General features: G+C 35.1%; 3 protein-coding genes across 5 annotated transcripts; 2 read left to right on the top strand and 1 right to left on the bottom strand.

The window, feature by feature from the left end:
* Positions 1-46: 46 nt before the first annotated feature.
* On the bottom strand, positions 47-8,122 carry LOC11410333 (probable acyl-activating enzyme 16, chloroplastic). 3 transcript variants are annotated; one of them, XM_024772234.2, is made up of 17 exons: positions 7,631-8,122; positions 7,425-7,539; positions 6,598-6,685; positions 6,213-6,430; positions 5,271-5,389; positions 4,814-4,963; positions 4,512-4,579; positions 3,998-4,103; positions 3,438-3,596; positions 2,698-2,751; positions 2,538-2,618; positions 2,076-2,213; positions 1,665-1,824; positions 1,117-1,178; positions 857-1,005; positions 568-625; positions 47-476 (listed from the first exon to the last, which is right to left on the bottom strand). In XM_024772234.2, the coding sequence occupies exons 1-17, from the start codon at positions 7,967-7,969 to the stop codon at positions 384-386; spliced, it is 2,157 nt and encodes a 718-aa protein (XP_024628002.1). In that variant the 5' UTR covers positions 7,970-8,122; the 3' UTR covers positions 47-383. The 3 variants fall into 3 exon arrangements, with proteins under 3 accessions (XP_024628002.1, XP_003629618.2, XP_024628003.1); XM_003629570.4 differs by having other exon boundaries at positions 54-476; positions 1,117-1,196; positions 7,631-8,119; XM_024772235.2 differs by having other exon boundaries at positions 58-476; positions 1,117-1,196; positions 6,598-6,690; positions 7,631-7,773.
* A 4,021-nt stretch (positions 8,123-12,143) lies between these two features.
* Positions 12,144-13,731, top strand: LOC112417429 (uncharacterized). Its single transcript, XM_024773103.1, has 3 exons — positions 12,144-12,249; positions 12,359-13,000; positions 13,694-13,731. Exons 1-3 carry the CDS (start codon positions 12,144-12,146, stop codon positions 13,729-13,731), a joined length of 786 nt encoding a protein of 261 aa, XP_024628871.1.
* Positions 13,732-13,749: 18 nt separating this feature from the next.
* LOC11410334 (bifunctional aspartokinase/homoserine dehydrogenase 2, chloroplastic) lies at positions 13,750-26,643 on the top strand. Its single transcript, XM_003629571.4, has 18 exons — positions 13,750-14,018; positions 14,335-14,399; positions 14,492-14,866; positions 15,903-15,991; positions 16,082-16,385; positions 16,555-16,607; positions 16,693-16,907; positions 17,067-17,154; positions 17,239-17,352; positions 17,560-17,658; positions 17,774-17,968; positions 22,372-22,454; positions 23,330-23,555; positions 24,270-24,415; positions 24,750-24,885; positions 25,344-25,427; positions 25,522-25,614; positions 26,202-26,643. Exons 1-18 carry the CDS (start codon positions 13,879-13,881, stop codon positions 26,445-26,447), a joined length of 2,751 nt encoding a protein of 916 aa, XP_003629619.2. The 5' UTR covers positions 13,750-13,878; the 3' UTR covers positions 26,448-26,643.
* Positions 26,644-26,686: the final 43 nt, after the last annotated feature.

The raw sequence follows: 26,686 nt of genomic DNA, 5'->3' as shown, positions 1-26,686 counted from the left end.
TGAGAATTCTCGTTCTTTTTAAGAACATTGAGAGTAATTTGGTGTCAGGAAAAAAGAAGCAGCAGTAAGTATATTGTTGAGTAATGATCAATGCTCACTTGGCATGGCATATATATATGATCTGTAACATTGGGGGATGAAGGCTTCTACAAAGCCAACCCTGGATATAAAGTATATTGTTTTATCAATTTTATGAACCTATTTAAACTAATGCTAATAAATAAGTTTTACCCGTACAACCTAGTTATAGAATGAATGTCAAATATTATTACAAACTGCTGATAAAAGTGACTGTTTGAGTACAAAAGTTACATGTACTCATACAAATTATACAGTTTTATTCAGGGGTCAATTTATTTGGAGACTTGTATAAATTAGGGTGTTCACTTGTATAAATCATCTATTTGCTCCTTGTATTTAGCCACAACTCTATCCCTTCGAATTTTCATGGTGGGTGTCATCAGACCATTATCAATCTGCCATTGAATAAAAGGATAAACCAAATTTGTCAATTTTATGATTAAAAAAATAACATAATAGATACAACTTCAAATTCCAAAATCTAACCGTGAAGGGTTCATTTACAAGAAGGATTGGTCCAATTTGAAATGGAGATTCTGACATCCTGTATGTTGAACAAGACAGGAAGAATGATATAAAAGCAAATACATCAAGATCAGAGTTTAAAAAAGAAGTCCAGTTTGTAAACATAGCAGTAGTACTCATCGGCAAAGCCGGTGGATACTTCGTACCAATAACACGGTCACTAAAAAAACATAGCAATAGAGAAAAATCTGTAAAGGCATAAATTTTTTCTGACATTTATTACAAGAAACAGAAATGAGACAAATCTTACCAGGTCTTTAGTTCTTTATATATTAGGTTCAACACTTTTTCCTCACTAACAACATTAGAACTGATGGAGTCTATAATCGATAATTCCCTAGCTACCTTCAAAACTTCTTCACTGTTTGGAACGATAATAGCTCCAAGACGTCGCTTATCCTATATGTTAAAGTTATTACCAATAAGTAAATTCATTACATTTTGAAATGATTAACAGACTCTAATGATAGAATTTGAGCTATCAAAAGTTCAAAGAAATCAAGAATTCACCTGACCAATAACTACAATTTGTTGAATTATGCTACTCCTCATGGCAGCTTCTTCAAGTTCAGCTGGTTCAACATTTTCACCTTTTCTTATTAAACCAAGTGGTTAGTATTTACTAACCTAAGGGGAACAGAAAACTGGTGATCATAGAGACTTCATAGAGAGAAAAGTTTGCAATTAAGTTCAAAAAGCCAAACAGTTAACCAATAACAACCAAGACAGTCGATTGTTAATTCAAAGTTGTGCAGAAATTGCTATAACCAAAATTCACACTATTATTAACAAAAACATAAACATATAAAATTACAAAAGACAGACATGTGCAAAAGTGCACAATTTGGGGAAGGTAGATAACGTAGGAAAATTGCAGAACAAAATAGCTTATTAGTGTACTATAAACTATATGAAGACTTTACTTCAAGAGTAAAATATACTAATATAGACTACAGAGAGCTTTCAACTTTGCAGTTAAATATCAGTTTTGCTTCTATTTTGAGATTCAAAGCTAAAAAGCTAAAATCATATTACAGTTATAATGAAACTTGTTATACCTGTTGAAAGCACAATAGTGTCTTTAGCACGGCCGTCCACAACAATCACACCACTAGAGTTACGACTCCGCCCAGTAGAATGATGGGGAGCAATCCACCCTAGATCACCAGTATTCAGCCAGCCATCCTTATCCAAGGCCTGGTTTGTAGCTAATGGATTCTAATGCAATAATAGGACACGTAACTATCATGACTTCATCCAGAAAACATCAATAAAATCACATGATGTGCCTATGAATTGTGAAATACGCTACGCTTATAGACTCCTATACTTTTGACAGGGTTGTTTGAATATCATGGAAAAGGTGTTTGATGTGTCATGAATGCCAATGAAGGTTGGTTTAACTATATGATTGAACAACATTGACAAAAAGGTATTGGGAAAGGTTTGTATTTTGATAAGCACATTACCTTGTAGTATCCATTCATCACTGGTGGACCCCTGACTTTCAAAATGCCCTTTGAACCTGGTGGAAGAACTTCACCAGTTTCAGAATCTACTACTTTGAATTCCGTGTGCTGAACTGGATGCCCAACAGATCCAATAACCTTCAAAAGATTACATCTGTAACATTCTTAGATAAAAGCACCCACTCTTTGCAAAATCAACATACAAACAAATAAAAATACTATATATTATGAATGCCATGCTATATAGTGGTTATAACAAAAAGTTAAACAGCGCTAAAACATATCAAGCAGAGAATTTTGTTAAAAAGCATCAAAATAAAGAGGAAAAAGAAAGAAAGACTTATTGGCGATTGCAAATAAAGATCTAATTAATAAACAATTTTCATGTAAATGTATGTACACTAACACACATATTGGTACATACAGGCAGAGAAATTTCGACACAGTAGATACATAGCTTACATTACATCTAGGTCGTCGAGCAGCAATAACTGGTGAAGTTTCTGTTAAACCATATCCATTCTGCACTTTCACTCCAATTGCCTGTATATTATAAAAGGCACCAATGTGAAATGGATTCCGAAAAATTGGTTGCAAGTCACAGCTGTGTTGAGTATCAGACCTCAAAAAATTTATCGACTTCCAAAGGCAGACTACCTCCCCCACTTATTCCAGCCTGTAGTGCCATAAAGTTTTCTCATGTCAAATTCAATTTCCAATATCATGAATGATGACAGAATATGGTTCAAAGGTTAGAATAATTTAGATTATAATATATGTCAATCCAAAGAGGGGGGACCAAGGAAGGATCCCAAGAAGGTCAAAAGAAAGAATATAACAACTATAAAGATACTTCTTTTATAGGGAAATCAGAACAGCATAACTGTGAAAAACATTTTTCTTGAATATTGCTATGTTTTCTAAAGTTATCTGGTTTTAAGAAAAGAAGGGAAAAATCTGAAAACACTTTCTTCTAGTTTTGCATTGCATCTCAAAACACTATTAAGTGATCAATTACAACTAAGGTGCAACTATGCTATCATAGTTTATCCTGATCACACAACCAAGTTTAACTCTGATACACTTAATTAAGTAGTCAACGCCTTACATGTATCAGAACATCATACTGTAATATGTGATTTCATTATCTCTAGTCTACATAGTTCAGTTATTGTTTGTAGTTTAGACACGTGGAATCCGTCACATATCTTCACTTTTCTCTTCTCGTAAAAATTGCAAAACTAAATATTATCAAGAGTTTCTTTTTCATGATTTTCCTAAAAAAAAATCCGAAGTGAGAGACAGACCGTAGAAATGAGACAGAAAAAAAATTATATACATTGCATTAGAAGAAAAAAAGACCTTTGATAATCCAATAGCTGAATGGATTTTACTGTAGACAAATTTTATTGCTAGAAGATGAATTGGAAATAATATTGTGGCAATAATTCTTGCCCATAAACAGTCCAACATTGAATTGACGATGGAAGGCTGCTTCACATTCCTTGTTAAACATTTACCCTGCAAACATATTTGAATTTTAGTAAAAGCATTACAGCAATATCTTTGGTGAGATTTAGGAATTACCATATTTTTATACTTGTTTAAATAAACTTGTAAAAAAAAAATGATGCTAAAATAAATGAAATATGAACGATTAGTATTTCAAATTTACAATCAGTGGCCTGGCCTCCAAAGTAAAGAGTTATAATGCAGCTCATGAGCTAGGAATTAGGATACTGTATATGATGTAGGTGAAGCAACATAATCATTTAACTGATAGATGATTCACAGCTACAAAGTATAGATAAGAGGGATGACAATTCATTAAGAGCATTTAATCTAAAAATAGAGGGGGGAAGTTTATGAATCGTTCTAAACTCTTCAAAGATCATACAGAAAGAGCTCGCGACCAAAGTTACCTCATAAATACGTTTATATTCCATGTATGCTAAGCTGACTCTTATGAACGTTAATGCGACAAGCTTTCTAACAGGGGGACTAGTAGATATCTGCTTCTGGATCCCACTACAGAGAAAACAATCAAGAAAAACAATGAAAGTGATTATCCTGAGATACATAATCTTTCTAACATAGATTTCTTCACAGTAATTTTACACTTCCTGATTATTTGATAAATTGGTTCATCACACTTTCTTTGGGCCCCTTCCTTTAACTGGTTGAGTCTAGAGGCTTATCAGAAACATAAGAACCCTTGTGTAGAATTACAAATTGCAGGAATTTTCCAATTTTATTCTCCATGAATATTTGTTATTAACTTGCCCCTAAACATTGCTTAAGAACCAAATCCATGCATCATATTGGGAGATGGTCGAAATATTTGACAAAAGGCAACATATTTCGATACAATTCGTTTCTTGTTTAACATATCATCAATTCAATGAGCATTTGTAGACTTCTTCGTAGAGGACGTACCTGTATAATGTTTCAAAAACTAATGGAACAGAAATCATGTAATGTGGTTGGTAACGCCCCAAGTCATCCTGCAAAATATAGAGTAAGAAGAAGAATATATTAATACTTGTGCATTTAAATAACAAAATGACATTTACAACATGCAGAGTAAATGTGCTATTGATCTTTTTATTTCAAGAAAAGCCAACCCCTTTAGCTTATTCTTTTTTCAACACCTAATGTTGAAGTAGCAGATCATGTTATAAATGTTTAAGAATCCACAAATAAACAATGTTTCAAACATATGATAAAAGTAATAATACCTTCAGGTTTCTCACGGTTGTGTACACTTGCTCGATACCGCATGTGAAAATAAAGTACTCACAAGCTCTTTCGTATGCATGCCAAGGTGGCAGCATGCTAAGAAATCTGTCTCCAACTTCAGCAGGTACAGTGTCCCATAAATTTTTTATCTAGAAACTCAACAACAAATGATGTGGCATAAATGGTAAGATAAAGCCAAGAATTACTTTCAACTTAAATTCAATTGAAACTCAAACAAAAATTTCCAAGCCGTAATAGGGTATAGTACCCCCAGGAAAAAAACAAAACTATGACAAACAAATGAGATGATGAGAACTTTTGTCAAGAACTTCTTGCTGGACATACTACTATTCCACTTTCAACAGGAAAAAAGAAATGATAGCCATAACCAACAGAGTCTTTCTAGTTCTGGAAGCATCTGTCACCATAAATTTTATAGAAGAATTGTAATGAAACCTGATGCAGAAGGTTCCGATGGGTAAGCATAACACCTTTTGGATTTCCAGTTGTTCCACTTGTGTATATAAGAGTGGCAATGTCATCTGAGTTGATTGCTTCATAAACATACCGTTGACCTGCAATCAATGTAGAAAGTAGCTGGGTAGAAAAGTAGCAAAGCACTGATTACTGCTTCTTTAGATGATTAGGAGAAATATTGTCTTGAAGAAATGGAAACACCATAGGTAATGGTAAAAAAATATTAAATCTCAAAGAAACAGTTTGGTAAAAGATATGAAACAAAGCATTCGCTGAAGAAACAGATTACTGCTTCTTTGAGGAATTTGATTGCTCCTTATCTAAAGTTCAAAGCATCGGCTAAATGTATTTTTCAACAGGACTATCATTTGAACAATCGACAACAATTTAAAAACTTCCACCAAGCTTTATCATTTAAATGGTGGGACCCCTTCCCGGACGCTGTGTATGCGGAAGCTTTAGTGCACCGGGTTGCCCTTTTGTCACATATGTTTGAAAACTCATACTTGCTCAACAAGGAAGAAATGTTTGGCACTACTCCAAAAAACAAAAGATGTGATTGCCTGTTTACTTTTATTTTACTTGGCAAAGGTGTTTAGCTGAGAAGCTCAAACCGTTCTCGACAATTAATTCTGACAGATTAGGTAGCAAGTTACGATTAATTATCAAATTAATGCTAATATTTTCGAACTTAATTCAATTTCTGATCTGTCTACTGTTTTTGTTATAGAATAATATTTTCTGGATAATAAAAGAAATGTTACAACTTGCAACAAGGACAATTTTTCATTTGAGAGGACCATATATTGTTGAATTCTCAAGAAGGTGGGGGACCATATATTATTAAATTTTCAAATAGTATTGATCGACAATTCTTAAGTATAATATAACCCGAGTTTGAAGAGAAAAAAGTCGACTTACTAGCTTCATGAGAATCAGACAATGCCATGCGACTCTCTCGTCCCAAATCTATGACTTCCATGAAACTAAAGATTGGGACCTCCTTATTTTCTTCAGCGATCAGATTCAGGTCTGATTTTTCTCCCCAAAGCAAAATAATAAATCTCATGCCAGTCTTTGAATAGAATGGTTTTGCAATTCGGTTAAACATTTCAGGGCCATCCACGGCTAGTGCAACACTGAAGTCACCAATGAAGATTGAGCATTAACAATGATTGCCAAAACAAAAGGTTAACATATAATGAACAATTTGTTGAGAATTGTTAGCAGTTATAACACACAATCTTAGTCATACAATATGGATGTGCCAATTAAGACTAGCTATGAATTGAGGCATTTCCAAAACCTTTCAGAGTGGTTGTATATTTGCAATAACTCTTCAACTGATGACCTTGAGCCTCTTACCACATTGATTGCTCCACTTGCCATCATGCCTAGACTAGAAATATAGCATGGATTTAATTAAAAAGGTACAACTACTATATCAAGCAAAAATTACAGGTGTTAATCCATATGTATGTCTCAAAAATACAAAAACATCTGATGCCATAATATAATTTCTAAGGACTAACGCACAAATAAAGCAAACTAATTAAGCACCTTCACAACTTATGAGTATGTAAACATTGTGAATCTTCCTCTAAGCTTGGCATATATACGAAAGTATGAAAATTAGAAATTGATTTTCACTTATGGTTGTAACCTTCACAAAAACAGTTTATAAAACAATGGAATAATTTTTACAGAACATGATAGTACGTAACACTTCCTTCACATATATGATCATAAGAGGGCAGCCCGGTGCACTAGGGTCCAGGAAGAGGTCCCACCATTCTGGTGTATTGTACGCAGCCTTACACTCTCTTTTACACAAGAGGTTGTTTCCAGGACTTGAACCCGTGACCTTTCAGCCACGTGACAACAACTTTGCGCCAAGGCTCCCCCTTCTTCACATATATGATCATAAACATTGTTATTTTCTATGAAACACCGACACAACACCGGTAATAACTTAATAAAATGAATTAATTGAAGTTGGTGTTGGACGCCAGACATGTCTTCTATTATGATAGTAACACTTCCTTCACACATGTAGTAAGATTTATGCAACTGGCAATTCCTAGACTCAATACACTGAAAGTGGAAGAGAAAAAGAAAAAAAGATTGACACACCTTGATCTGCAACTAGCCAACGACATGAATTATCTGCAAAAAGTGCAAGCTTTTCATCCGGCCTTACTCCAATAACTCTTAGGCCTTCTGCATAATCCAAAATTGCCTGCTCCAACTGCAATAGATGCCAAAACAAAGTATAAGAACAATATAAAGGATAAAAAATAGCAACTTATTTTTTCTAGTGCTAAAGAAAAAAAAAAGACCTGATTATATGTGATAGTTGAAGGAGGATGATGATATTGATCTACTAAGGCTACTTTATCACCATATTTTTCAGCAGAAGATCTCCAAATATCAGGAACAACTTTCCACTCATGTGATGAGTCTACAGCAGCATTATTATTATTATTATTATTACCAACAAGCATTGAACTTTCTAGGAAAGGGGAACACTTTCTTATTATCTGCACTGTTTCTGTGTTGGATTGAGAGAAGACACGAAAACAACGAGGACGAGCATAGTTGGTGCGAGGAAGTGTGATGGTGGTGGTGGTGAAGAAGTGGTAAGAGAAGGTGTTGGATGGAAATGGAATAATCGCCATTTGAAGACAGGTAGAAGAGAATAGAGAAGAAGTATGTGATAGTGTGAACGAATGAATGTATGTGCTATGTGATAGTACAATATAAGAAGAAAGACATTGACATTAATAGCGTACTATGTGTATAGTTGTAGATGACGAAATAAGAGAATCAAATCTCTCTCTCTCTCGAAGAGTCCGTAATAACAATGCACCGCATTGTTTGGTGATGGTGACTACAACATAGTATATATAATGGACCCCGGCCATTCATGTACAAAAAGACAATTACTTGTCACAATCAAAGTCTTAAGTGATGATAGGAACATAATTTTGTTATTCAATCTAAATTTTTTTGTTGATATAACGTAGGATCATGTCAAGTCTTAAATTCAATTTTTTCTAACCTCAATTTTAATAGACTAATTTGGTTTCTTAAAATAATGTAACATCTACTTTCAACTTTAGAGCTGCAAGACCACCTCTAGTTAGGCTTATATTCTCATAACACCACAACCAGTACCTCTTACGTGCACTTAAAGTCTTCTTTCAACGGTGGCCATACTATAAACAAAGACCACCTACACCTTCATTTAAGTCACTAAGATATGTTTATCCTCGAGAAATTGATCATGTGTTTTACAAAAGAGTTTGCATGTTTTTACACTTTAGAATTCAATTAGTGGTAACCTAACTTTAAGCTCAAGTAACTTCTAACACTGAAAAATTCTAAGATACTAAGTTTGTAAGAATTTTCTAAGTGTTTGAGTGCTTTTAAATTTGACAGAGTTTTGACACTTGTAAAAATTCGTAGTCTCTGGATTTCTTCAAACTGCCCATGTACTTAAATAGGAGAGAAATGAGAGAGCCCTTGGTTGAAGATTGCCAACTCATCAAAGTCATTCTTGAGAAGCTTTGATTCAGATTTGGAATTTTGTCTCAAATGGAATCTATCGTTGAATAGTACCAAGAGCGTCATTTGTTTTTTAGGTAATGATATGTTACATTCTCTTTGTCATTTGAAGTTGTTTGTTTGTTTTTGTATGTGGTCAGAAGACAAACAATAATATTAGAACTTGAAATCAACATTCCATAAGAAGAACACAAAACTGGTCGGAGTCACCGAGACTGTTGATGTGTCCATCAAAGTATGTTCCCTCATAACATGTTCTCATCAAAGTGTTCAGAACATTTTCTAACCAGAGCTTTGATTTTTTCTTGACATTTTTTCATATCATCTTCTAATTCTTCATAAAATTCCAATACTTTTATTGAGTACCATAATGCTTTCCTTATGCTCGGAATTTGATGTATGAGAATCAAAAACTACATATCTTTTGAGTATTATTGTCTTAAAAAATAATCTAGTTTGTTTGGATACAACTACATTCATAAAAAATATTTTAGTTTGTTGGTTACAACTACATAAAAGATATTTTTTGTTAAAAATTTAGAGCTCGTTTGTTATATAGTTTTTTGGCTTAATTACTCTTTTGATCCCTTAACTTATTTTTTAGTTTCGTTTTGGTCCCTTAACTATTAAAAGTTTCGTTTTGGTCCCTTAACTTACTTTTTGGTTTTGTTTTGGCCCCTTAACTATTAAAAGCTTCGTTTTGGTCCGTTAACTTACTTTTCGGTTTCGTTTTGGTCCCTTAACTCATCCTCCGTCAACCCCTTTAGTCCTTTATGTTAGGATGAATGTATTAGAGTTAAGGGACCAAAATGAAATCAAAAAATAAGTTAAGGGACCAAAACGAAACCAAAAAATAAGTTAAGGGACCAAAACGAAACTTTTAATAGTTAAGGGACCAAAAGAAAACCCAAAAATAAATTATGGGACCGAAACGAAACTTTTAATAGTTAAGGGACCAAAACGAAACTAAAAAAATAAGTTAAGAGACCAAAAGAGTAATTAAGCCTAGTTTTTTTTTTTAAAGTATTGCATGCGTTTTTTTTTTTGCGGTGACCGACGTTTGAACCTCGGACCTTGCTTACATTATGCATTGTTCATACCAACTGAGCTAAGCTCACGATGACAGTATTGCATGCGTTTGTTATAATTAAAAAAAAATAAAAATTTAAAAACAGTTTCAAATGAGAAGTTGTTAAGAGTAGTTTCTCTTCCTAAAAAAAAAAAGTTAAGAGTAGCTTCTCAAAAAATAGATTTTTTTAGAAGAGAGAGAAAATAGGTTTCAAAAGGTTGAACTAATTTTGTAACCAATTTTATATAGTTGTATCCAAACAAACTAAATTATTATTATTTCTGTAAATAATTTTTTATAACCGTAAATAAACACAAAATAGTTTTTATTTTTTTTTATAAAATCTCTAAAAAAAAATTGGGTCCGTTTGTTACATATTAAAATAAAAGTGATTTTGATATAAAATAATTTAGAGATTATGTCCCCGTAAACTTAGATCAGTTGGTAAGGTCAATGCATAATATATGCAAGATCCGAGGTTCGAACCTCGGGCACCACAAAGAAAAAGTGATTATATTTATATTTTTAAAAAAATGATTTTTTTTTCTTAAAAAAACTATAACAAACGGGCACTTAAATCATTCAAGGTCAAAATCATTTTATTTTAATATGTAACAATTTAGTACAATCTTTTGAATCTTATTTTCTCTAAAAAAAACAAATCTATTTTTTGATAAAAAATTAATAACAAATTTTCATTTAAAGGTGGTTTAGATTTTAGTTAAGAAAACGATTTTTTTTTTAAAAAATTTTTCAACTTCAAAATAATTTTATTTGAAGGGAAATGTTAACCGGTATCTCAGAGCACTGATTAAAGGAGCAAATATAATAATATCACATTGAAACTTGTATAATCAACTCATTCAAAATTTAAAAAATATTGTATTACTTTTAATTTAAAATTTTCCTTTTTTTTCCTTTCTTTGACCAATGCATCGGGACACCGGTTGGTATAGAAGAAGCTCAGACCACTTACAATGGTTTGTTTAATGGCACATTCAACACCAATTTCCCCTCCAATGGTGTGTTGAAAGTCTCTTGAATGAGGGAAGAGAAGAGAGAGAAGGTGAACCAATTCAACACAATTGAACCCTGCCAGGCCGGACACGTGGCAGCGCGAAATTGGCTGAAAACTGGCGCGTGCAACACACGCGCCGACAGGGCGCGTGAGAGGTCAGACGGTCGGAGAGAGAAACGCATTTTGGAAAGATAAGGACACGTGGCGCGTTTTAATTGGTTGTCCGGATTCTTATCATTTTCATAATTTAACCTCAATTATTTCGTTGTAAATTAATTTAAAAAAAAAAAAAATTATACCAAAATTCATGATTTTTCTCTCTCTATAAATAGAGACTTGATTCATTTGATTTGGACACAGAAAAAAAACCAAGTTTTTCACCATCTTCTTCTTATTATTATCTTTCTATTAGCAAACTAAGTGAAGTTTTAATCTTATTTTTAGTGAAATGGATCCCAATAATAACCATTTCAACAACCAAAATTATTCTAATTACCCATTTAACTACGAAAATCCCAACAATTATCCAAATCCAAATCAATTTTTCAACCAACGTCCTCAAAACATACCTAATTTTGGTTTTCCACCAAATTTCAACCAATCATCCTCTGTTCCAAACTTTCATCCATATTATGGATCTATGATGAGATATCCATCTCAAACACCCCCGTTTAATGGTTCTATGCCAATGGAGAATGATAATTTTCAAAATGTTGGTGCAACTCAATATCCTGAATTTTCAACACAGATAACTCCTAGTGGCATGGCAATTGCTGATGAAGTCACTCCAGAAGATTCAACTCCTAAGAGCAAGAGAAGTAAGGAACCAGCATGGAACACTCAACATAATTTGGTTCTAATTAGTGCATGGATTAAATATGGAACAAGCAGTGTTGTCGGGAGAAACTAGAGAGGAGAAACATATTGGGGTAAAATTGCTGAGTATTGTAATGAGTATTGCTCATTCGATTCTCCCCGCGATCTAGTTGCCTGCCGAAACCGTTTTAATTATATGAGCAAAATAATAAATAAATGGATTGGTGCTTATGAAAGCGCTAAGCGTATGCAAGGAAGCGGTTGGTCGGAAGATGATGTTTTGACAAAAGCGCAGGAATTGTTTGCAGGTGGGAAGAATATTCAATTTACTTTGAATGAAGAATGACACGCTCTCCGTGATCAACCACGTTATGGTAGTCAGATGGGAGGAAATGTTGGGTCAGGGAGTAGTGGATCTAAGAGATCTCACGAGGACTATGTAGGATCTAGTGCTCGTCCAATGGGTAGGGAGGCAGCTAAAAAAAAAGGTAAAATGAAAAGCAAGGGCGAGACATTGGAGAAGGTGGAAAAGGAATGGGTTCAATTCAAAGAATTAAAAGAGCAAGAGATTGTGAATGTTAGCATATGGTGTGGCAGCAGATGCGGTAGATGAATACATAAAAATAGGAGGTATTACAGCATTGGAGTGCTTACGTAGATTCTGTAAAGGAATCATACGACTGTATGAGCAAGTGTATCTGAGAGCACCAACCCAAGATGACCTTCAAAGAATACTACATGTTAGTGAAATGCGGGGGTTCCCAGGGATGATCGGGAGTATTGACTGCATGCACTGGGAGTGGAAAAATTGTCCTAAAGCATGGGAAGGTCAATTCACCAGGGGGGATAAGGGAACCACCACAGTTATTCTTGAAGCAGTTGCATCTCATGATCTATGGATCTGGCATGCCTTTTTTGGATGTCCGGGAACGTTGAACGATATAAACGTTCTAGACCGGTCACCAGTGTTCGATGATGTGGAACAGGGAAAGACTCCAAGGGTGAATTACTTTGTGAATCAACGTCCCTATAATATGACATACTATCTAGCTGATGGTATCTACCCTTCTTACCCAACTTTCGTCAAATCAATTAGGCTTCCTCAAAGTGAACCCGATAAGTTATTTGCAAAACATCAAGAGAGCTGTCGGAAGGACATCGAACGTGCTTTTGGTGTGCTTCAAGCTCGATTTAAAATCATCCGTGAACCAGCTCGCTTGTGGGACATAGCTGATTTGGGTATAATCATGAGGTCATGCATCATATTACATAATATGATTGTTGAGGATGAACGAGATACATATGCTCAACGTTGGACCGATTTTGAGCAATCTGAGGGAAGTGGATCTAGTACACAGCAACCATACTCGACCGAGGTGTTACCCACTTTTGCAAATCATGTGCGTGCTAGATCCGAGTTGCGTGATCCAAATGTTCATCACGAATTGCAAGCAGATCTAGTGAAGCACATATGGACAAAGTTTGGAATGTTTCATGATTGAAGATGATTTGTATCGTACTAAATAAATTACTTGTGTGTTGTGTGCTTGTTTGTTGTCTTGCATTTTAAGCTATTTGTGTGTTGCATGCTTAGTTTGTTGTATTGCATTTTAAGTTAAGAAAATATAAATAAATTATTTAAATAAATTTTGTTTTTACAAACAAAAAAAAATTAAGTGTATCTTTATTTTAATTTAATTATAATCGATAATTTTAATTTTATGTAATTATAAAAACAAAAATATAAAATTAAATAAAGAATAAGAAATAAAAGGTGGTGGGGTAGGGTGTTGAATGAAAAAATCATTGGAGAGGTAAAAATTGAATGAGTGTTGAATTAAGAGAGAGAAAATGATGTAGAGTGTTGGGAATTGAAAAAGTGGGTGTTGAATGATATTATTGTGTTGAACCATTGTACATGGTCTCATGTAGACATTTGGTGTCTACCACGGACAGTGTACTCCAATTAAACTAGTCAATAAATTTCCCTCGTGATACAACAAAACAAAAATTCACAAACCAGCTTTAAAAAAAAAACTACACTGATTGGGGTAACCAGTCCAAAACGAACCTCCATATCTCTCTCACTGCGCCGCACATAGCATAGCAGCCAATCCATGGCGTCGTCGCTTTCTTCATCCCTCTCTCACTTCTCTCGCATTTCAGTCACTTCTCTCCAACACGACTATAACAACAAGATCCCCGCCGATTCTCAATGTCGCCACTTCCTCCTCTCCCGCCGTTTCCACTCTCTCCGGTATCTATCTTTCTTCCCTTCCTTTCAATTATTAGGTTTTTTCCTTACACGGATCACCTCACACCAATGCTTCTCTCCGTAGCTTCCTGCTTCACAATTTTACTTCCGTTTACTTCCACTGATTATGATTAAACATATGTATTTGATTTTAATTATATAATTATGAATGAAATTATCAGTTGAAGTGAGAATTTGAAGCTAGGTTTCGTCATTTAAGTAGAATGGAGTGTGTTTATATGTTTAAACCTTCTGTATTTTTTTATCTATTAATTCATGTGGATGTGGCTACTGTGGTTTTTTTTTTTATTTATTTCAGTAAGGGTATTACTTTACCTCGACGACGAGAGTCACCGAGCTCTGGGATATGTGCTTCACTTACAGGTTGGTACATACACTTGTGTGCTGGAATTTTTGCTTGGTATTTTCAACAAGGCTAGTGTAATGTTCTGTTTTTAAATGTTTATTTACTGCAGATGTTTCGGTGAATGTGGCAGTGGAGGAAAAAGAGCTTTCGAAAGGAGACTCTTGGTCTGTTCACAAATTTGGTGGAACTTGTATGGGAAGCTCACAAAGAATAAAGAATGTTGGAGACATAGTTTTGAATGATGATTCCGAGAGGAAATTGGTGGTTGTTTCTGCAATGTCTAAGGTGACGGATATGATGTATGATCTTATCAATAAGGCTCAATCGCGTGATGAGTCTTATATATCTTCCTTGGATGCTGTTTTGGAGAAGCATAGTGCAACTGCACATGACATACTTGATGGAGAAACTCTTGCTATTTTCTTGTCTAAGTTGCATGAAGACATCAGCAACCTTAAGGCGATGCTTCGGGCTATATACATAGGTCGTAGGCAAATCAACTCTTTCCCCCAAAAAAATCCCATCCTTTTATTTTTCTAGTTATTTATCTTACTTCCTTTTCTTAGTTGTATTTATTTCTTTCAGATATCCTGATTTGCATATAGGATTTTATCTTACTGTCTTCATTTTTTTTAGTTGGCATTGATATCGTTCACTTTTTTATATTTTATATGCATAAATTGCAATAGTATTAACGTAAATTTATGTTGCACTATGCAAGGCCCTAAAGTATTAAGTTAGAGTAGTTATGCCTGAATGGTCAAAGCTTGGAAACTTAGGATAGAAAAGGAGGCATTATGATTTGTCATCTGTTGGGAATTGAGTGTTAGCTACTTAGTTCTATTGTAGAAAGAGAAAGTTATGTCTGAAGGGGAAACCCTTTGAAGGACAATTTTATCCTTAGGTTCTTTGTTTGTAATGTGAATAATGTTTGCAAGGACTAAAACAAAACAACCAACACTAAAAACACGGTATATTTGAAAGGAATAAAAACATTTTATTTTTTTGGCTAAAATATGGTTTTGGTCCCTGCAAATATGCCTCGTTTTGGTTTTAGTCCCTGCAAAAAAAATTTGTTGTTTTTGGTCCCTGCAAATATGTCTCATTTTGGTTTTGGTCCCTGGCTCCACTTTTGTGATAATTTGCACACGTGTCACATGATGACTTAACCATTTATTAGAGAAATAGTCCCTGCAAAATCTTTTGATTTTGAAAAAGGTCCCTGCAAAATATTTTGTTTTTGGAAATAGTCCCTGCAGGGACTATTTCCAAAAACAAAATATTTTGCAGGGACCAAAAACAACAAAAAAAATTTGCAGGGACTAAAACCAAAACGAGACATATTTGCAGGGACCAAAACCATATTTTAGCCTATTTTTTTTTACAAAGACTAGGAGCAAAAAATTATATGGTTGCAGGACCAAAAATCATTCACTGTTGTATGACATTGTTGTCAATGAATAATTTATGCATTAAGGAATTACACCATCTGCCCAACTAACATTCTTAATACCTTGCAGCTGGTCATGTGACAGAATCCTTTACAGATTTTGTTGTAGGACATGGGGAATTATGGTCTGCCCAGATGTTGTCTCTAGTTATTAGGAAGGTATGCTGTTTTGCTTAGAAAGATATGCTTTTTTCCCTTTAAATATCTATCTTGAGCTAATTGCATCATTCTTCCCTTATGGTTCTGCAGAATGGAATAGATTGCAAATGGATGGATACAAGGGAAGTCTTGATTGTAAATCCTACTAGTTCTAATCAAGTTGATCCCGACTATTTGGAATCTGAGCGAAGACTTGAGAAATGGTACTCTCTGAATCCATGTAAGGTAATCATTGCTACTGGGTTCATTGCAAGCACACCTGAAAATATTCCTACTACATTGAAGCGAGATGGAAGTGATTTCTCGGCAGCAATTATGGGTTCGCTATTTAGAGCTCGTCAGGTCACAATTTGGACAGATGTTGATGGTGTGTATAGTGCAGATCCTAGAAAAGGTTTGTGCTACTCCCTAATTTAACTACGAGTAGATTATGATAATTTTTTCGAGTAACCAAGAATGAGTTTACCTCAGTTATATTGGTGATGTTTTTTTTGAATGGTATGTTTGACTGTCTTAGCATGAAGTTTGTATTTAATATAAACAATGATATATTCTTTCTGCAGTTAGTGAGGCTGTGATTTTGAAGACATTGTCTTATCAAGAGGCTTGGGAAATGGTGAGTTGGACTCTGGAAATCCTCTATGCCTCTTGTGCCTACAAAAATGAATGATATTAACTCTCAAACTGCATGTTGTGTACAGTCTTATTTTGGAGCTAATGTTTTGCATCCTCGCACAATAATTCCTGTGATGAGATATGGCATACCCATTTTGATAAGGAATATTTTCAACCTTTCTGCTCCTGGGACAAAGATATGTCATCCTGTTGTTAGTGATTATGAAGATAAGTCGAACCTGCAAAATTATGTCAAAGGATTCGCAACAATAGACAACTTAGCACTTGTAAATGTTGAGGGGTGGGTGAGCCTTGAATTGCGACTACTTTAGCTAATAATAGTTTTCATTCTTGATGCTTTATGACTTCCATTTAATTTAAGATATTCTATAACCTATACAAATCCCCCAAGGCCAAGATTCCAACATGCTTTTTTTTTTGTTGCTTTTTTTGGTTGCAGAACTGGAATGGCTGGTGTTCCAGGTACAGCTAGTGCTATTTTTGCTGCAGTAAAAGATGTTGGAGCTAATGTTATTATGATATCTCAGGTGCACTTGTAATCTTTGGAACCTTTCCTAGATGTTGACACTAATATATAAATATCTCTGTCCTCATTGACGACTTTTGTGTAGGCTAGTAGTGAGCATTCTGTATGCTTTGCTGTGCCCGAGAAGGAAGTAAAAGCTGTAGCTGAGGCATTGCAATCAAGGTTTCGTCAAGCTTTGGATAATGGGCGTCTTTCTCAGGTGCTAAATCCAATTCTACATTTTTACTGTAACCAAATACAAGTTTTTGTACCAATATGGCGTGACACAAGTGGTAGATACTTGGTCCTTTAACCATTTGGTTAAGGGTTCCATCCCTCACTGATGCGTATGAACGCTTTTGAAATTTGAATACTTTTAAATTATTTTTTATCTTTATTTTATTCTAAATTATGTAGCACCTCTCAGGTTGCTGTTATCCCAAATTGTAGCATTTTGGCTGCTGTTGGCCAGAAAATGGCAAGCACTCCTGGAGTTAGTGCCACCCTTTTCAACGCATTGGCTAAGGTTAGAAAATTATGCTCATCTTATAAGAATGGCCTGGTATTGTTTTGGTTAGAATCTTTTTGCATATTTTGTTATTGCTTTTAACTTGTTTATCGTCAAACTTGTTATTAAACAGGCCAATATAAATGTCCGTGCCATAGCACAAGGTTGTTCTGAGTATAATATTACTGTTGTTATTAAGCGAGAGGATAGTATAAAAGCTTTACGGGCTGTCCATTCCAGATTTTATCTCTCAAGAACCACCATAGCAATGGGAATTATTGGACCAGGATTAATTGGGAGCACGCTACTTGATCAACTAAGGGATCAGGTGCAGTTTCCACATACAATTTCACTTCATTTTGGTTCTGCCCCTGTATGTTTTGATGTGTATTTGTCTTTTACAATCCTTTGTGCGGAATCAGTTACTCTAATTTCTATCGTACAAAATTGCACTTGAGCAAAATTATGCTTATAATTGAAGGATAAAGTGATAGGACTCCCAATAGAAATACTGTTTTTTTGCAGTTAGTTAGTGTCAGTTATTTGAGTCAGTTAGTTAGGATAAAGTGACATGATCTCCAACTTTCACCTCCAAGTTAGAAATGCTTCGGTTTCTGCTGTAATTGCATTCCATATACTCTGTATTGCTTCTACCCAGGCAGAAGCCTTACACTTCTAACGCCCGCCTCCAATTCTCCAACCTCCCATTTAATTCTGCTCTCGACTCTCCAAGTAGAACTATATCATCTACAGAAAACATGCATCTTAGAGCATCTCCAATGGTTCTCTTATTAAGATGTAGCTAAAGTGGCCCTCACACGTGCACATCACTTATTCAATCAGTTTTCAAAGGTAATGCCTAATAAGCATTCATTCGCTCCAATTCAGCAACTCTTAAGAAAATACTAAGTGGGTCCTACTAATAACTTTACATTAGTTTATTTCAAAAACAATTAATATGTTTGTGCAACTTTTTTTTTTAAATATGAGGAAAGCATTGAATAGAGTATGCAATGAGGCCATAATTATGCAAGAAAGAGACAATGCTTATACAAGCCTTGCATCTAAATAGCACTGCTTCTTATTTCTTCTCCAATGGGGGTAGCTAATAAGCATTATAAGCTCTACATGCTATTAGGCAAAACACCTCCCATCGGAGATGCTCTTAGTGCTCTTGGATGTAGTCCTATTATAATGGGAGAATCTTCTGTTTTCCCACCCCGTGTCCTCATACATGTTCTTGATAGCTCGAATATTAGACTAAGAAAAGAGACTAAAATTACGGAAGTGGCCTACTTACAACAACATGTGATGGAGCGATAGCATATGCATCACAAAGAGTTGCATTTAGTTTTCATTGATTTGGAGAAGGTGTGTGATAGAATGCCTAAAGAGACTTTGTGGAAAGCCCTAGAGAAGAAAGGGGTAAAGACCGCCTATATTCGAGCTATCAGGGATATGTATAAGGGCCCCTAAAAAATCTTGTACTGGAGCACCAAGTAGACACTTAGTTGTTGAACGACCCAAAAATATATATCTAATTTCAGAAAAGTTTGAAGAAGTTTAAGCAATGATTCGACTAAAACACTTTGATCAAGCGGAGAAAACACATCAAGATGCGCTACCAGTACATTGTGCAAATCACCAATTGTGCTAAATGTGATTTGATCGATAATAAAGTACTCGATACCAGACAACTCTAATATTTCAATCAAGGCAAACCTTAACGTTATTTTTAGTGGTGAATTTTAACGTCTTCAAGGAAGGTGGCATGCGAATATTGGAAAAGGATTTGGGAGCAAAGGAAATAACTAAAGCTTCAAGTATAAAGGAAGCCGGAGAAAATGACTTTTACATAATAGATATCGAGTTGTAACGTCATCATCAGCGGGAAACGAACCACCAAAGATGATTTCAAAGGCACCAAAGTTCCATCACAAAGATTGAGGGAGACAAGATTAGGCCAAGCGAAAAGAGAGAGGGGTAACAAAATAGGTCTCCACTGAAGGGAAAATTGGAGATTCAGTTCTACAAGGAAGGGTCCAATGACAATGCAGATCCACTTGTCGGTTGAGAGGGGGTATAACATGTCAAAGAGAGAGTAGGCACATGACAAACCCATCTTCCGAATGTTGCGGTATTTACTAAGAGCAAGCAGGACCTTTCTGAAAATGGTGAAAGTTTTCAACATTTCGAGTTGTACGAACAAGTAGAGGGATTCATCGTAGAAGTGGAAAACCTGGAGACCCTTCCAGAGATGAAGATACGTTTGAGAACATGGGCATATGTTTTTGTGGGGAGGAAGGAAGAAATGTGACATAAGAGTGAGTCCGCTCAACTACTTAGCTTGTAAATGACATTGTTTCCTTGGCCATTTGTGTTTCAGTGTTTTTTTGTGGAAAGAAAACAACTGAATAACAATTGGTAGTAGACGCCAACACCATTGACATTCTGAGTAGTTTACTAGATTCACTCTTATGTCATATACTTTCCTTCCTCTCCACGAACACCTATGACTCTACAATGAGCCTTGTATCTCATAAGCATCTTTATCTCTTGAAGGATCTCTAGGTTTTAGACTTCTACGACGCATCCAACTATCCATACAACCCGAACTGTTGAAAACCTTCGCTGCTTTCATCAACGTCGTGCTTGCTCCCTCTAAATCCCACGACATTCGATAGATGGGTTTCTCTCGTGCCTACGCCCTCTCTGTTGACACGTGGATTCACACTGCCATTGTTTACACCTTGAAGAACCAAATATCTCTTTCCCTTTGGTGGAGACCTATTATGTCCCTCTCTCTTTTACTTGCCTTAACCTCAGTCTCCTTCAGTCTTTGCGGTGGAATTTTGGCGCCTTTGTAACCCCTCTTTGGTGATTTGTTTTCCATCAATGAAGATGTTATAGCTCCACACCCATTATGTTGCCTTGAAATATTAGACGTGTCCGACCTCAAACACCTTTTTTTTTTTTAAGAAGCTAAATTAGCCCACTCAAATTGGCACAAGAGAGAATTAAACCTGAGCACACTCCCAAGTCCCAAGTCAATACCATCAAACTACCGCAAGTGGGTTTCCAACCTCAAGCACCTTATTATCAGGCAGATCAAATTTAGCACTTGGTAATTTGCACAATGTACTAGTAGTGCATCTTGGCGTGTTTTCCTCACCTGGTCAAAGTGTTTTAGTCTAATAATTTCTTATACTCATCCAAACTCTTTTCGAAATTACATATATATTCTTGGGTCGTTCAACAACTAAGTGTCTACTTGGTGCCCCAGTATTAGGTTTTCTAAAAAATTATCTGATATACGAAGGGGCTACCGTGTGCCAACTTCAATTTGAGAACCTCGATGGCATGGTGGGATTTTCCATTGACTGTTCCTAAGTGCTTGTTTGCAACGACAAAATTTCTGATACTGGTAGAATAATGTTTGTTCAAATGCTTTTGGCTTCACCAAAATGATGACATTGGGGGCTAAACACATATGTATGTATGTATCCATCCATTTTACATTGAGTGTTACTTCAAAAATAATTGTTTCAAAATAAATGTCATTTTCAATGACATTTTTTTTTTTCTGACTGTACCCTCTAATTAGCGCTTTATATTCAACTTTGCATCTCTAAAGCTTAACCCCTCTAGCTAAACCCAACCCTAATTTTTCCCTCCCTTTGCCACGCATTAAATGCTCACATTTGTCCTTCTCATTCCCTTTGCGACACACTAAATGCTCCTAAACCCCTATCATCATCCATAATCATGTTTGACATTCTCATTTAAAAGCAAATATGCCTCTTAAGTCAATATTAAAGCGTTTAATGTTGGCCTCCCACTCAATTCCATTTTCCCACCTTGACTCTTTATGTCTCCAAAGAGTCAACGGATCTTTCTCCAGCTTCTGAAATTACTCCAAATTTGGGTTAAGAGTCAAGGTGGGAAAGCTTCTGAAATTACTCCAAATTTGGGTTAAGAGTCAAGGTGGGAAAATGGAATTGAGTGGGACGCCAACATTAAATGCTTTAATGTTGATTTAAGAGGCACATCTGCTTTTAAATGAGAAGGTCAAACATGATTATGAACGATGATAGGGTTTAGGAGCATTTAATGTGTGGCAAAGGAAATGAGAAGGTCAAACGTGATTATGGATGATGATAGGGGTTTAGGAGCATTTAGTGTGTGGCAAAGGGAATGAGAAGGTCAAATGTGAGCATTTAATGCGCGGCAAAGGGAGGGAAAAAATTAGGGTTGGGGTTGGCTAGAGGGGTTAAGCTTTAATAATAAGAGATATAGTTATTTTTCTACGGGAAAGAGAATAATGAGTAACTTTGCAAAATTATCCTCTATTAATGCTATGGAAAAGAGAAATGAAAAGACTTCATATTTAGTGAGGTTGTGATGATAATTGATCAAGAGTTCAAATTCTTTAAACGATGTGCCAACTCATGCATAGTTGATATTGTGATCGTAACTCAATTATTGTTTCTTATTGGAGATATTTAGTTGTCTTACTCCAACATTCATAAGCATCTCCAATTCTCATGTTTTTTAGTTGTATTAATAAAGGTTTGATTTAATCCGTGAGAAGCATTTTATACTCCCATGCTTAAATGTGATGCTGGCAATCTGACTTGCTAAACATAGTCATTTGTATATTTCATATTTGTTACATACCAGAAGGCTTCTTGAAATATGTGGCAAGCTCATGCAACAGTTCATTCAATGCAGGCTTCAATTCTGAAAGAAGAATTTAACATTGATCTGCGTGTAATGGGCATAATTGGCTCAAAGTCAATGCTTCTCAGTGATGTGTAAGGGAAATCATTCTGAACTGAATCTCTCTTTCTAAATGATACCTAGTTAACCTTTTTTGCCTGCATATACATCTTAGAGCATTTTTATGTGAGAAAGATAACTTCATTTAAACTTTTCCCTTCACCTTTTAAAGAAGTACTATTGGTTATTATATATCTTTTTTTTTATTTTTTTATTTCGATAAAGAGGAATAGTATTAGAAGGAAAGAAAAAGTATAAGGGAATTTCCTGTAACAAAACCAGAAAAAGGCAAAATATATTTCCAATTCTTCTGCATGTCTAATGAGAAAAATTACCATTAGATATTGAAACCCTTCAAAGAATCGAAGAGAAAGCATGAGGACAATCCTTACCCAAAGTATGTTGATTGCAATGCCCCCCCCCTAAAAAAACATCTGATCATTCTGTTCCTGAAAAAGAACGAAGATGCTACAGGACCACAGACAAGGCACATAGTCATAACAGATTACCAACTAGGACATGAACTTAGTTGACATTTTAGGCTTCAAGCTATGTGGATATGCATTAGTTTCACTAAAAATGATGTGAAATGTCGCACACGCATGGTTCAATTATCATTTTTTTTTTAATTTGTCTGTTTTAAGTTCAAATTGTAAATGTATTAGTTTCCCTAAAAAGTGATACCTGGTTACTTTTGGGAACCGATGCTTTTTGCTATGAGTGATTTTAGGGTTTCTACTTTAGTTTCGCAACTCTCACAATGTGAAGTACTTTAAAGTTCTTGACAAGAGGAATTCTTTGGCCAAATACACATGAACCTACATTTTCAAAATGCATCATCATATATCTATGCACTATTGAACAAATTGGTTCTTGTTCAAATATTTCATATTTTAATTGCTCTTTGCAGGGGTATTGACTTAGCAAAGTGGAAAGAACTTCGGGAGGAAAGAGGAGAAGTGGCTAATTTGGAAAAATTTGCTCAGCACGTGCATGGAAATAATTTTATACCAAACACGGCATTAGTAGACTGCACGGCTGATTCTATCATTGCTGGCCATTACTATGAGTGGTTGTGCAAAGGAATACATGTAATTACCCCCAATAAGAAGGCAAATTCGGGACCACTTGAGCAGGTAAAGTAACCCATAATGTGTTTTTGATGGATATAATATTCTTAGCTATTTTTCACTTGTCTCGTGTAATTGGTGCTGTAGGTTTTTGAAATTCCAAACCTATTTTGTCATCTGCTGGAAATGGAAATTCCCATACATAAATTTAGGTTCATTTGTTTTCAACTTTTCTATGTGAAAAAAAAATACCAGTTTAAGGAAAAGAGGACTACTCATATTCGTCATTTACGTCGTATCCTCTCTGCTCTGGCTTCAGTCCCATTCTCTCTCTTTTTAAGAAGGCCAAAATTTCATCTTATAAATGCCATCTTTTGTTTTTGCAACAATCATATTAGTATTCTAAAAGGGTCTCATGTTGAGGATTGAGGACTTCAACTAGTCTGGAACATCTCTTATGCATCTCTCATTATATTTCAGCATTTTGGAATTTTGTTACCTTGACACTGAGTGATGTTTCATCATATTTCTTAGTTACTAGTATCTAACATGAAACTTTGTTGTTAGGATAAACTAGAACAACAAATTGTAGGAATTGAGCTGAGGATCATGTTCTTCTGATTGGACTATTACTTTATGGACTTCTTTTAATAATTCTTTTTGAAAAAGTGCAATCCTTCTTCAAGCTTCAGCAGCTGCTGCTAGTACATGTCACTTCTTTTGTTTGTATCATAGTTACCACAAATTTACTTCTTTTTCTCACCTTTTCTCTCTATCCAGTATTTGAGGTTAAGAGCTCTCCAGAGGCAATCCTATACTCACTACTTCTATGAAGCTACTGTTGGAGCTGGTCTTCCTATAGTCAGCACTTTGCGTGGCCTCCTTGAAACTGGAGACAAAATTTTGCAAATTGAAGGCATATTCAGGTTCGCTGTTGCATATTATTTCTATTTATTTATCTTAATTTGTGACAGTATTATGGTATCATTTAATCCATGTAGTTGACTTCACCTAGTCAACTACATATTCAGGCTTTGATTGGTGTTGTAGTATTTGTCTTAATTTGTGGATTGGCACAGCCTTAATTCTCAAACTTTGAGACTTAAAATGCTCTTTTGCTCAATGTCATTTGTCCACCCTCCAACAATTGTCCATTCTATACAGGAAAAAAAATTAGAATATTTTTTCAAGTATCAATGCCATTGGCATTATTGGTTCATCTTTAGCCTTTACCTTGTTGTATTTCCTGTGACTCTGCAGTGGGACATTGAGTTACATCTTTAATAACTTCAAAGATGGCCGGGCTTTTAGTGAGGTAGTTGGTGAAGCAAAGGAAGCAGGTTATACTGAGCCTGATCCAAGAGATGATCTGTCTGGAACAGATGTTGCTAGAAAGGTACTTGTTTACCAAATTGTTTTCAAATGTCAATGAAGCCCCGTTGTGCTTTTGTCCTCTTGAGTTTCAATTTCGTTTGACATTTGTGACTAGGGCTGTAATTGAAATGTTCCAAATTAAATATTTGGGTTTTGAGGTTGATTTGGTTAAGCTTGAATTTAGTTGCAACCTTGAACTTCAATTAAATCCACATCTACATCTTTTTCGGAAAAAAAAAATCCACTTCTATATATCAACTTATCAAATATTTGAGCTCAAGCACAAATATGATAATTTTAATATTGAAATATTAATTACTAAGAGAAGACTTGACTGCAGAAATAAAGCTATAGTATGTTTAGGTAGTATGTATATTTTTCATGATAAATAAATGACGTGTAGGCTTAATTACAATTTCAATTTTGGTTCATGACTGTGGTTATTCAATATCAACATCACAAAGCTCTGTTGTTGTACAGGTGATAATCCTCGCAAGGGAATCTGGTTTAAAGCTAGAGCTGTCTAATATTCCAATTGAAAGTCTAGTGCCAGAACCACTACGGGTAAGAACCAATTTCTATAAATTATGCAGTTCATAGTATTAGAGTTATGCCAGAACCAATTGCTTGACATGAATGTTTTGATGATTTCATTCAGGCGTGTGCATCAGCTCAGGAGTTTATGCAACAGCTACCAAAATTTGACCAGGAGTTTGCAAAGAAACAAGAAGATGCTGACAATGCTGGGGAAGTGAGTAACTCAAGACAGTTTATTCTTTGTTAAAGCATCTAAACGAATAGTTGCATAATGCATTTACTACTTTGTACATGCATGATACATTCAACATAAGATTGACATTGTTAATATTTTTATGATACCGTATTACATACATTATTTTCTTGAAATTAAAATTTAAGTCTACAAGCCAAGAAAAGCAAGGTTGAAACGTTATCCTGTCAAACTTAATAAAAGTAGAGTGCTCACAGGTCGGTAGGGAAGCAAATTTAGAGTGTCTGGACCCAACTCACCTAAACTTTATTTCATAAAAAAAAATGGAAGCAAGTTTAGATATTTCAAAGCAGCTTAAATTTCCATAATAGATCTGAAGTAAAAGTGTAAAGGTAGACCACAAACTGAAGTAAAAAGTGTAACGGTTGACTTATGTTGGATTGGCGGGTGATAGCTTGTGTCTTTTGCTGTTATTTGATAGTTAACGGTAGTACCATTAATTATATTTTTCAAGATGGCATCTTACTTTCTCTTTTTGATTCTTTTTTCTCTGTTTTTTATATCATATTTACGGTTGAGTCTGAGCTTCCTATGTTTGTACTTTGTAGGTATTGAGATACGTGGGAGTGGTGGATGTGACAAATAAAAAAGGAGTTGTAGAGCTGCGAAAATACAAGAAGGATCATCCATTTGCACAATTGTCTGGGTCAGATAATATAATTGCATTCACAACAAGAAGGTATAAGAATCAACCTCTGATAGTTCGCGGGCCAGGAGCTGGTGCTCAAGTCACAGCGGGTGGAATATTTAGTGATATTTTACGACTTGCCTCATATCTAGGCGCTCCATCATAGATATCATTCTGCAACCATAAATTTTGTAATGTCCATGTTGCTCTCTTGATTGCTTGGTAGGTTATTTGCTTATTGTTGTAATCTTATAGCAGTCTATGCTAGCTTGTTTATTTTGTATACGGGAATAAAACCTGTCTCCATTAAATCTTGTTTGGGAGTCGTATTGTAAAATAGCAAACAGAAACGTTATAATTTAGACCGTCTCCAATAGGCATTTTAATAAAAAAAAAAGAAAAAAA

Source organism: Medicago truncatula, chromosome 8 (assembly GCF_003473485.1).
Source record: "Medicago truncatula cultivar Jemalong A17 chromosome 8, MtrunA17r5.0-ANR, whole genome shotgun sequence".
Lineage (NCBI taxonomy): Eukaryota > Viridiplantae > Streptophyta > Magnoliopsida > Fabales > Fabaceae > Medicago > Medicago truncatula.
The sequence above is the reverse complement of the archived record's forward strand: the minus strand, read 5'-3'. Positions and strand labels throughout refer to the sequence as shown.